General features: G+C 44.8%; 1 protein-coding gene across 12 annotated transcripts in view; it reads right to left on the bottom strand.

Annotated features, from left to right (window-relative positions):
* Positions 1–10,243, bottom strand: part of BPTF (bromodomain PHD finger transcription factor) — a 51,801-nt gene extending 41,558 nt beyond the window's left edge. For 8 of the 12 annotated variants that reach the window (XM_027749688.2, XM_027749692.2, XM_027749684.2 and 5 more), the window contains exon 1: positions 9,409–9,601. In XM_027749688.2, the coding sequence (XP_027605489.1) occupies positions 9,409–9,601 (193 nt within the window). Of the gene's footprint in view, positions 1–9,408 lie in introns of all 12 variants that reach the window. The other 4 variants (XM_027749678.2, XM_027749681.2, XM_027749682.2 and 1 more) reach the window with 3 other exon arrangements.
* Positions 10,244–13,013: the final 2,770 nt, after the last annotated feature.

Here is a 13,013-nt window from a genome sequence, read left to right as displayed (position 1 = left end):
AGCTACCTTTAAGAAACACCTTGATGCATAACAAATGATTCCAGAAGAAAAATAAATTAATTCCTGAGCTGATATGGCAAAAGGATCCCAGATAAACTCTCCCTTTCCAATTTTAAAGAATTAAATCTTATGCAACAAGTTACACACTATGGATGAATTGCCAGATGTTTCCACTGCAGAAGTAATGGGTCAACATCATCTGAGGGTAAAAATAACTTTCCAAGTTTAGTGAAGTTGGAGTTGTGACTGTGGAAAATGAAAGAATGCTTCTATGACTGTCTTCCAACATGCATTAATCAGTGGAAAATGTTTAATCATGGCAAACGCACCAAGACACAGGAGTTTCACAGCCAGCCCCAAAGCAAGAGTTCTCCAGATGAAACTCAGCTTTTCTATCACCAAGATCCAAAATCACAGATTAATTAAACCAGCTGTGGTTTGTGCAAAGACCACAAAGCAAAAATCACACACACACACACAAAACTCCTTCAGGGCCCTGAACTTTCCTTCAGTATTGTGTGGGACCAGCCCCAGCTGGCCATGCAGGACATCAACAACACAGAGCAGATACTCTGAGATCACTGATGGTCCTCACAGAGTCCAAATATCACAAAGCCAGCAGAGTTATCAACTAGGATTCTTTCCAGTGTTTGCAACTGTAGCAGAAAAATGTATCTGTCACACAGCAAAGCCACAAAACGGCCCTTCAAGAGCAACAAGGACCTTCCCCCTGCTTTATCCAAATTCATCAAGAGTGACAAATCCCCGTAATTTCAGACAAACTGCAATGAAGGACCACTGCTGAAAGAACCAAAGGCTCCTGATTTCTTCTCATGGGTTGAGATTTTTCCCCTCCAACAAAATTCTGCTTGTTCTATGCACGGTTTTTTCCCCCTCATTAAAGAACCAGACTCCCAACACACCCCCTTTGCTGATGTCTCTGCCAAGAGATAACCACAGGTATGGAATCACAGAATAACTGAGGTTGGAAAAGACCTTTAAGATCATCAAGTGCAACTGTCAACCCATCCATGTTCACCACTAAACCACGTCCTCAAGTGCCACATCCTCTGAACACTTCCAGGGGTGGCGACTCCACCACTTCCCTGGGCAGCTGTTCCAGTGCTTTACAACCCTTGCAGTGAAAAAAAATGTCTTACTAACTAATCTGAACATCCCCTGTTGCAAATTAAGGCCACTGTATTTGTCACATCAAAAAAGAACCCTAAAACAAGGCATTCCTGGTATGTTCTGAAAAAACTAATCCCTAACACTTCCTCTGTTGCAATCAGTTTATGTGTTTGCACAGAAATTTTAAAAGTAATAAGAAAACTAATAGTTGGGACAGTAAGAAACACACAGTGCATTATAAAACATGTGCTTCCTTTGTCCACTACTTTGTGTTACACCTCACAGTTGCAGCACATTAAGATACTCCCCATCCACACTGTAAATCACACACCACAGCTCAAGAGCTCCAATCATTTCTCTTTTCAGACACTGAACTGCCTTGAAGAATTCTGAACTGCATATGAACTGGTTTCCAGAGCTAAAAAAGGAAAGTATTCAGAGATGTAGAATGTCTTAGAAAGAAACTGTATTTTTCTTGAATGAGTTGGTGGCACAGTATTTCAGATCTTTCTGTGCCGGCTTTTTTTCTTTCTAATTTCACTTTCCATTTGTTATTAACATTTGGTGTACCCAGGCTGAACAGAATTTGAAGTTCAGAAGGGAATCACAAAGTGTGATTTGGAAATTCAGAAGTTCCAAGCAATTTGTGCTTATACTTATTACTGATCAGTGCATCAACTGTGAGCTCAAGGAACACTCCAGACACCTCCAAAAAACCAACAAAAACCTGCCCAAAACCCCAACCCAACCAACCCAAGCAGTCTAATAATCTCCAGTGAAAAGGATGGACATTCTCTGCCAAGGTGCTCAGAAATCTTGAAGCATCTCTAAGTGGCCACTGAACTGAAATTAAAAGTGCAGGTCACTGGAATATCAGATAATGATGTCAAAGTGCTACAGCCTCTTTTTTTGAGTTGAAATGTTTGTGTTCTACTGGTTGGGTGGACAACCTTCTTTCTTCACTGCTGACTATCTGCATGTGCTCACACCCCACCCAGCTCACCCCGCTTTGCAGCAGTTTCATTTCTGTGAAGGTTTTTGAAGATCACAGTCCATGTTTATCCAACTGTGCCTCAGAAACACATAAAAAAAAAAATCCCTCAAACCTTGAAAAATGCTTTCCTACCATAAACACACCCAACTTTTCAAGCTCTTCACTTTCAAGGACAATTTTCTTTTCCACAAAGCAAATTGTCCAGTGTTGGAATTTGACATTCACTGGCAGACACAGCCCAGCAGAAAACTTGGGTCTCTTCATTTTGACTTTAAATTACTTTACAGATTCTAGGAGTTGACAACTTTCTTTTTTTACTTGTCATTTGTCAAAGATTTTGGCCTCCACAGGGAATGTTTGTTTCAAGGAAAAATTGCAGTTTGTACTGTTTTGCCTGAAAGAAAAACCACCAAGAGGATTCCAGAGCAGGTGCATGAGCAGGTTCCTTCTGCTTTGAGCACCACCTGACTGAGCAGATTTTAAACTGAATCCACATGAATTTACTCTCAATTAAAGACTCTCCATTTACACACACTGCAGTCTCCCAAAACGTACTCAAGTTTTATTACATGCAAATTGGATACTTTTAAGATGGTTTTTGCATATTAACTAAGTCTCTGAATCAAATTTCACCTCCAAGTTTGAGGCAGCACAAAGGGAGAAAACATCCACTTCTGCACCACTCAAATTCCACAGCTTTATTTGGAAGGACAAATGGATTTGCCAATAGTCTCCTGCTGCCACAACTGGGCTATTGACAGGATCCAGATCACCTTTAGTGTCTCAGCATTATATTTTTATCCAGCACAAATTTCTTTTAAATGGCATTCCTTCACTAGTTGTCTCCCAAAGTGCCCAAGCAGCCTGCACTGGTTACCTGTCCCTACTTTGAATTCTCTAGTTGAAGATCAAACTAAATCTGTAATTAAGATTAAAGAGTAAACAATTTTATTCCCATGGCAAATTTAATTATAGATATTGATAATTACAGCCTACACTTACAATGATCTACTAAAATAATTTATATTACAAATATTTAAACAAACACCCTAATGATATTTGAAATAAAATGAAGTTACTGAACTAACAGTCTGAACACCCAGAACCAGAATTTACTTAAAAAACCCAAACACTTGCTTTATTTTTTTTTCCATCTATTCAACTTATTTGGTTCAAATGCTGACCTTTCCAAAATTTAGAAATGAAAAGGAGCTTGAAAGGACCAAAAAGCTTGACTCTACTTTCATTCACAGACTGAGAGAAGAAAAGGGAAAGTCACATCTATTCTTAACCACAGAAGAATATAGAACTTAAAACTACTTTAACCATCTTTAACGTCATCTTATGTAGAATTTTAAAACAGAGTATCTCAATGAACTATTGACAGTGTCCAGAATACAGAAAGGTTGGATCAGGACTAAATATGACTTTCATGCACTTCAGTTATTCCAATCACATGCAGCCTAAAAAAAAAATCCCAAAAATCCACTTTTGCCTTGTCTCAGTGATGTTACACATCCCTCCTCTCCAGATGTACAGGACCAGTAAAGAGCCTTCCAGCCCAACATATTCCAAGTACTGGACTGGTGGATGGGATCCTACAGGACAAATGCTCTGCCAGAACCACTGTGTTGTTAGAACAGGGACAGAGTGGTGGCTGCACTGGGATGACCTGAAAAATACACACTTGGCCCACCCTTTCTTGGTCTGAAAAGACTTTCAATTCTCCCCCAAGAAGAGATTATGAGTTTTTGGCTTCAAGTTCCACGAGTCAAGTCAAACCTCACCACTCTCACATAAAAGTCCATCTTCAGTAAAGCAGAACTGGGTTGGTTTTGTTTTCCAGATCATGAGTCACTGAAAAAACTTCTCAGCATAAAGACCAACTGGCAGTTCTATATGATGCCCTGGAAGCAGAGTGCTCCTTAGAGAAGACGCCCTCTCCTACGTTTTCCTTCCTCCTGCAAACTCCTGAACTCCCTGTTTTGGTTTGGTTTTAATAAACACACACTTCTTGTTACTGCTTTGCACCAGCCACATTTCAAACGGGACTGAACAGCAACACAGCTCCTGCTGGATATCACTGAGAAAACTGGGAACAGTCGATGAAAATGCATAAGAAAAGGTTTTTTGGGGTTTTTCTTTCCTTTCACAGCAGAATGCAGAAACTGGAGAGAGCTGCATGTTTGTCACAGCAATATCCAAGCTGGTTCCTTAATTAAAAGTCAACCCCTTGGGAGAACATTTGCTCAACTTACACCAAAGAAGAAAAAGCAGTAAAATGAATGAGTTTAACATAAAATAAGAATATATTATGAAAAGCAGCACTGAAATAGAAGAATCTAAATCTTTTTCTTGGGATGGGCCAAAATTAAAGGCTTTGACTTCTACAAAACACTTTTTTTTCCCTTTAAAAATGCCAACCTGATAATCAACATGTTTCTAATATTCACAAGTTGAACAGTCTCTTCCAGAAAAAAATTTTGAAAGAATAAGATGTGTTTGTAACTACTCGTAGGTGCAGCTCCAATTTGAGCATTGTTCTGCAATAATCACACCTAACCCAATTTATTTCTTTTGCCTGGAAAAAAGAAAAGTAAACAACACCAAACATAAACCAGATTAAACTTAATCTAAACCAACATTAAAAATGAGACATTTCAAGCACCACAAAAGCTTTGGAAGTTGAAACACAAATGGAAAAATAACTAGTTATGGGACTACATCCTGAGTGGACCCCTGTCACACAAATTCTCACATGTTAAGTCTGACTCCTGCCTTGCCCTGTACAAAAATAGGTCTTGATGTTCTTTTAAAACCTTAAAACTTTTGGTTGCTTTTTCTCAGTTTGTACACCTGTCAGCAGTGCATTTTTAAATTAAACTAGGGTTCTCTACAGATTTTATATTAGGAATTTAATTTCCCACCTTTATGGCCATCAGCAGTCTCCCAGCAGGAGCCAGGAATACAAACCCACTGAGTTCTGTGGCATCACTTGAACATTTGGAGAACTAATGCAAGACAAGTAACAGATGAGGTCCCACACTGTCATCCTGAGAAGGACTCAGAGGCACAACCCTTTCATGCCTTGAACCCAGGCAAAAAAACCTACCCAAAAATACAGGTAGCGCTGACTTAATGATTGTCAGGAACAATTTGACAGTTTCTTAGGAACCACACTGGGGATGAGCTGTAACTCATTTCAGAAGTTAGAGAGAGCCCTGAGAGCCAGCCCCAGTCTAAAATCCACCTTTATTCACCTTCCACCAGTCCTACGCAAAACAACGATCAATTACGGGATTTTACTGCAGATCTACACAAAAAAGTTTGCACAATAAACTCATCAGCAGCCCATCAAACTATCCTCCCTTTTACAACACACATATTTGACAAGGGTGAGGCACCTGCAGCACAGAGCTCCGACCCAAGTGACAAACACCCTCTTCAGATAAACTGCCAATTTACGAGTCAATACAGGAGGATCAGCCCCAGATTTACTCCTCTGGCCTTCACAGTTTCTTTGTTGGGACTCTCTCCTACGTTTTCCATGACTGGCACGATGAACTAGTGATCATTCCCTCTAGAGCACAAATCAAAGTGCAGATCACTAAGTGGTAAAATAAGAGCATGCCAGGTTTAATTTAGAGAAGAGGGTACCCCAGGTAAGGTGTCTGGGAGGCTGGTAAATCTTCTCTCCCGGCACACAAAAGAGGCTGCATATCTTACTGTCCTATCTCAATGTCTCCACTTAAACAACTCCTCAAGAGCAGAAAAACGTTAAGATAAAAAAATCACTACAGACACACCGAATGCTGCTTTCCAGCTACCTTCTTTCACTCTGAAGAAAAAGGAGAAGTAACCGGATAACAGAAGCAATGGTCAAGTCCTGCAAGTGCTCAGACTAACAAAATCCACCTAAAAGTATTATTTAATGTATTCTAGGACAAATATTTTGGCTCCCAACTCGAGCTTGTTCAACAGATTGATGATGATGATCTCAGCCAAAATCTAGACGTACAGCTCTTCCTAAAGGTAGTTTTTCTAGGTTTTGAGGAAGAAAAATCAAAAAACAAAAAATGAAGGAGTTCCAGGCACCTTGATTAACCCCTTCTCTTAAAAGTCTGCAACATATGGAAAATACTTGGTAACTATAATGCAAGGGTGACAAGCCTAAAGTAGAATTTTTAGTGGACAGGGAATGGCAAAAATGTTTAGTGATCCAAGATACACAGGATACCTGTCCTAAGAGTACATCCACCTGCTGGGAATGCCAAGGGGTAAGAGACATCACACACACAAAATCTGTGTGAAATTATAAGTGTCATATGCTTTTACTGTACCATTATTAAGTAGTATATTAAAGGCATTTTACCTTTCCCAAGATTTTGCTTCTTTAAATACTTATAATAACAACAACGTAGTAAAAAGGTATCCTTACATCCAAGCTCAAGATAAATCAAACTCCCCATCAGAGCATAAAAACTGAGCCTTTCTTGGCTTGAGACATTGCTCTGTGATCTTTTAATTCATTGTTCAATGAAGTTTGAAAAGACTGTAGAAAGAGTCACCCGTTTAACTGGGATGTGATTTATGTGTAAAAGCTTGGTTGGCAGGGGAGTTTGACTGGGAGGGCAATTTTTTAATATCCCGCTCTCAAAAAATAAACTCCTCAGCCCCTAAGACTATATCCTGAGAGTGGCTGTAATTCAGGTTGCAAATGACTGAGGGAAGATAAAAGGAGAAGGATTGTTCATCATCTCCTCTGGTAAAAAACTGCAGGATTCTGTCAGGAGAGAGTTTAAACCAAGGGAAGAGACACTCCTTCAAGGCCTCCAGTACACCAGGAACCCTGTCACTGTCTTACAATTTGTCTGGTTTGAAGACAAAGATCTGAAAGGAAAAACCCCATATCTAAACACAGCTACAGACCAGCTCTGGCTCAGGGTGCACCTGAGTCAAACAGCTCTGGAGCCCCTGAAGGAACATTTAATTCAGACACATCTGTGCTTTAACTCCCCTCTGCACTGGCCACTGTCAGACACAGGTCCTGATGTTGGATGAACCTTTTCCTTGCCTATTAATGCTGGATCTCCATCTCCCCCTGGATTATGACAAGACTGGGATCTCCATCAGTGCCACCACAGCACAGCCGTGCTCCCCACACAGAGATATGTCCCGGAGAGGAACAGACTGAGCTGAGTGAATGAAAAGTTTATATTTTCTTTGCAAAAGGGCAACAGAATGTCTGGGAGAGAGGGGAGGAGGCAGGGAGACCTTTAGGCAAATACTGAACTAATGGGAACCACCAGAAAATCACCAAAACAACAACATAGATGTTTCAACTCTCGAAAACTCGGCATAAAAAAAAAAACACCTAAGAGTGAAAATGCTTACACTTGCACTTGTCCGAAAGAAGTTAACTGAAGTCATCCTGACCAGGTGAGGAATAAACATATAAATGATCAAAATGGTTTCTGATACACCTCAATACCACATAAAACCTGTCTCTGCTTGTACAACAATGCACACAGAGCTGTCCTGGGATTTGCCAAAACACTGAGCACATTTCAAAAACTGCATCCACCCATTCTCTGCACAACTCACTTGAAACCTGGATGTTCATGTGAAAAATATTTTCCTGACCTAGCCAGTTACAATCATAAATATATTACTTTCCTGACATAAGCACACCCAAAAAGTAATAAAAACTAAAGTTACCACAACTAAGCAGAAAATGAAGAGTTAAAAGTCAAGAGAGTGCTTTAAAGCTTTTTTCTTCTGCGAAGGCAGATCTCAACCTTTAAAGTAAAAAATATTCCAAAAATTTCAATTTGATTGCAGGACACCCCTGCAACAGGTAAACTAACTTCTTAAAAATTATCTCCAAATTAATTTAATTCAGCAATGCATGTATTTAGTTCGATTCGTTTACATTTTTGAGCATATGGATATAGGTTAAAAAATATATAGACAAACACATAAAGTCTTTTAAAGGACTATTATGAAGTCACAGAATGAGCTGATACCCTGAACTCACCAAAATAAAAACAAATGACACATTTAGCAGCCAGTACTTCCCCCTTTCAAGAAGTCATCAGATAATTACTCGAAACTTACTACTTAACTTTCAGTTTAGATGCAATGCATTTACACCAACAACCTGTTCCTTCCCTCTTACAAAGTGGCCAAACACTTGTACACCAGCAGTGTCTGCTATTCTGGAGCCCAAATCACCAGAGGTGCTTAACTACTCTCCTGGTTCAGACACTTTAAAAAAAATTTCAAAAATAAAATATTCTAAGCTTGGACTCCATTCTAGAATGAGTTCAAAAAAATCCAAAGTGCTTAAGTTTAAATAAAAGAATTTTTGAAGGTTGAAACCCACATGGTTAATGAACCAATTAAGGACACACGGAAGAGTAGGCCTTAAAAAATTGTGCCCAAATTTGCCACTAGAATTAAAAAAAAAATAACCACAATGATGTTTAACGAGTTGTAATCCCAGCACAAGTTTTAAAGGTTGCTATATCTTAAGATAAACGCAGCATTTAAACCCAAGACTTTTGACTCGACCTCCACCTTTTAATCTTCGAGCTTAACTAAAACAAGGTTTACACCCTTGCAATGAGGCCCTGTGCACTTTTCCCTAAACTATAACAATGCAATCTCCATTTTGAACAATGCACCTCATTTCCCTCCTTGGAAAGCTACTTTTGTCTTAAAGCCAGTAAATGCTGGATCCAGTTATAGCTCTGATTTCAAGAGCCTGAAAATTTTCAGTGTTTCTGGGGTTTTCGGGTTTTTTTAAGGCCACTTCCAAGTTGCATGTGCCTCCTTTCCTTTCAACATCAAGTTACATTTGCAAGCACAAGCCATCTCTTCCTGTGTTTAATTGAAAGGACCTCTTTGCAAGGCGTGCCTGTCGCTTCCCTTGTTTTTAAATTTAAAGAGAAATGCTCCACGCACTTTTGACATCGTTTGCAACACGTTCAGGTGGATCATTTCTGCAGGCACCACAATCCACGCGCATATTTGCAAAGCATCCCCTTGTTACAGCCGGTCCTGCCCGCCCTCCTCCCTCCTCTCGGTGCATGTGTTTGGGAGCATCTTCCAATGCTCCCGCATCCGTGGGGTTGCCACCGGTTATTTGCAACCCCCTGTCCCCGGGAGCGCTCGCAGAAATCCCTCACACCGCGCCTGGGAGCGCGGACTGGATCTGCAAACCTAGAGGGAGCGTGTGGGGGACCCCTCGACTTGTTTGAGTTCGCCCACGGGCTCTCTACCTGGGGTGCTGCTGTAGGTGCTGTGGCTCCTGAAGCTGCTCTCAGTGCAATAACTGGCGTCGTCCTCATCCTCCATCTCCTCGGGGTAGTCGGAGTCGTCGTCGTCCTCCTCCTCCATTATCTCCTCCTCCTCTTCCTCCTCGGAGTTCTGGTTATCCTCGGGGTCTCCCTCCTCCTCCTCCTCGGACACCATGCTCTCCTCCTCCTCCTCGCTCTCATGATCGTCGTACACCACTTTGCTGATGCTCCTCCTGGACGAGGCAGCCCTGCCTTGGCTGTTGCAGCTGCCTCCTGCGCCTCCTCCTCCTCCCCCTGCTCCTGCCGCCCCGGCCCTGCCCCTGCCCTTACCGCCGCTGCCTCCCCCACCGGGGGTGCCGCCGCCGCCGCCCGCCTTCCTCTTGCCGCCCCCCCTGGGCGAGGCGGCGGCGGGCGGCGAGGCCTGGGCAGCGCCGGCTCCCTTCTGCTTGGGCCCCGCCGTCTCCGGCTGGGCCGCGGCCGCCCACCTGCCGCGGCTGCTGCCGCGCTGCCGGGAGCGCAGCCCGCCGATGGGGCCCGCCGGGGCCGGGGCGCTCGCCGGAGCGGCGGCCGCCGCCGGCTGCTGCTGCTTGGGCGGCCTCCCGCGCCGGCCCCGCATCGCTGGGCGCTGGCCGAGGGAAGGGGGAAGGGAGGCGGGGGGGGGTGGTGGAAAGGGCGGCTCGGGAGGGCGCTCGGAAGTCCGGACAGGCGGCTACGGGGAGGCTCCGCGCCCCGCTCGGGCGCGGGGCCGGGCCGGGGGGGGCCGGGCCGGGAGGGCCGCGGCTCAGCGCGAATCGCCGGCGCCCCGCTCCGGATCGCCGCCGGCCGCCATCTTGTTTCCCCGCCTGCGCCTCGGCCGCTCGCGCTGACTGGGGGAAGCGGCACCAGGCCCTGAGCGCGCTCACGTGACCGCCCGCGCGCGCTGCGCGCCGCCGCCGCCAGGGGGCGCTCCCGGCGCGGCTGAGGGGGAACCGCCGAGGGACGGGGCGAGAGCCGGGACCCACCGGGACACACCGGGATACACCGGGACACACCGAGATACACCGGGACACACCGGGACCGGCACTGACACTGACACACGGCACTGACCCCCGGCACTGACACAGACCCCCAGCAGCGCCACCGACCGCTGGCACTGCCACCGAACCCCGACCCCGATCCCCGACTCGCGCTGCCTCTGGTACCGACCCCCGGCACCGACTGCCCCTGACACTGCCCCGGGCACCGCCGCCGGCCCCAGCTGCCCCCGGCTCCGACCCCGCTCGGCTCGCCCCTGTCCCCCCGCTGGCCCCAGCCGCCCCCGCGGGGCTCCCTCAGCCGGGCGGCCCCGCTGTGCCCCCACGGCCGGACCTGCCCCGGGCTCACCGTGTGCCCACCCCCGACCCGCGGTGCCCGAGCCCAGCGTGTCCCTCTCCCGAGGGACCCCCGGGCTGTGCCCGCCCTCAGCCCCGAATCCCCCGGGCACAGCCGTGAGCGAAGTGGGCCCCGGGCAGGGGCTCCACACAAGGCACTTCACCCCCCACCAAGACCAGAGCCCGTGGATGTTCCCTCGGGAGAGGTTTCCCTCCTCCGCCACCCGCACTAAGCAGCTCCCCTGTCGTACTTTAAATCCTCACCCACTAAACCCCTCTTACAGCTCACCTTTACACAGCCAGTCACTGTAAAGCACAGACTGAGATCACATATGGACCCACCATTAGCATTTTCATCCATCTACTCTGTGTCCACAGTTCACTGGATCACTACATCATCTATTTTGTGCTCCCTCTGGTTTTCCCATTTGCCAGAGCCCCCAAAGGGCTAAAAAATCGACAGTTGCACTGTTGGGTTTCCAACAGCATCGCTTGAATTCAAGGTATCAGTTTCAGTACAAACAGAGCTGGCCCAAGGCACACAAACATCTTGCATTTCTGACAACCAGCCTTCTTGTCATTGCTAAATCGACACAGCTCTGGGATTCCAGAGAGCCTGAAGCTTTATCATTAGCAAATCAATCCACTCACATGTTAATTTTCTCTCAGTCCCTTGCTTATGGTTCTGAGCAAGGTAAACCCCAACCCTGGCCATGCCACAAGCGTGGCAGCTCCATGTCCAATGTGTCATTTCATTTCCGTCCTTCCAGAGTAATTTTTTGAAGTGCCTTTTGTTCATTAACCTGTTGCTCAAGCCAAGCACCTCATTAAACCCACAAACCTGCAAGTATGCAACAATGGCAGCAGGGTTTAGCCCAGTTTGCACTCTTACATCCAGCTTTTTATCTGCACCTCTCTTACATAGTGTTGCAGCTGCACAGGCTGAACCTTGGTCTAAGCACAGTATGATACACACAGCAACAGCAATATTGTTGCCCAACCCCATTTACACCTTTAGACTCAATTTGCATTCCAAACCTTCCAAATTACTTTTAGATTGCTTATGTCAGGCTAATTTTTGCAACCTCTTACAAGATTGCAAAGGATTGTGGTAACTCTTCAAAAACATGAATACACAGATACACATTTTGAGGGAGGTTATTTCACTGTCTCCCTTTGTGATCTTGGAAAAACCATCTGTGCATTCTGCCCTCTATACACTGAGAATCCAGCAAGGGTATGTAGTGCATCTACTGCACTAACCACACAGCCTGCAGCACTATGAGAGCATTATTATCTCTGAAATTCTGTGTATTTTGTGTACCTGGAGGAGATCAAAGGTGCTAAGAAACATTTGCTTCTGAACTATGAATCCGAATACCTTGTCTCTCAATCCCATCTCTTATTTAGCAGTTGGTGACGTAGAAGTGCTTACTGAACAGGACATAATTTTATAGGTGGAGCAATGGATGCATAGAGAGGTACATTAACTTTCAGGGTCAGGACTATAAATCAGTCCTTTCCAACACACAGCTCAGTGCAGAGAAATCAACCCTGACCCCTTAACCCACTCACATCCACTCAGAATAGAACATATTGATTAGGAACTTGAAGTTCCTTTTTGCTAGTATGGTTAAATGAGCATATTTATTACTGAATTGAATATAGCAGGAAGAGGAATTTTTGGTTGGAGGCCCTACCCTGCCTCCCTGCTCAGGACAGATGGAGAAAAAGCCTCCTTTCACAAGGCACTTTGGAGAAGATGAATAGCCCAGTTGTTCCAAGCTGTTGTCTGGATGGGTTCCTCTCTCCAAGGATAAGGGAAAGAACCTACAGCTGGATGGCATTCAGAACAAACAGCAAATGCTCTTGCTTAAATTATTGAGACACTTTTGTCCAGTCCTTCCCTCCAGTTATTTCATAACTTGTATTAGGAATTGAATTTAGGTGTTCACCTCTCAAATCAGTTCCATGTACATTTTTCTAAGACACCAGGGTGTTGCTCAGTAACGTTACACCAGAGCTCAGCTGCAGACTAAAAGTCAGTCCTAAGAAGCAAGGGCTTGCATGACTTTTGCTGGGGTAATTCAATGTATTTCCAATTGCCATTTTCATCAAGAGTATAATTCAACAGATGCTTATACCTGTAAAAACCTTCATCAAATGTTGTTTTCATAAAACTTCATCACTTTTTATTTTAAAGAGAGTCAAACCCAATCTAAAACTATGATATACTTT

The sequence above is a fragment of the Pipra filicauda genome, unplaced genomic scaffold (genome assembly GCF_003945595.2).
Source record: "Pipra filicauda isolate LSUMZ 115617 unplaced genomic scaffold, ASM394559v2 scaffold80_size11013439_pilon, whole genome shotgun sequence".
In the NCBI taxonomy this organism is placed as follows: domain Eukaryota; kingdom Metazoa; phylum Chordata; class Aves; order Passeriformes; family Pipridae; genus Pipra; species Pipra filicauda.
This window is presented reverse-complemented; position numbering and strand designations above follow the sequence as displayed.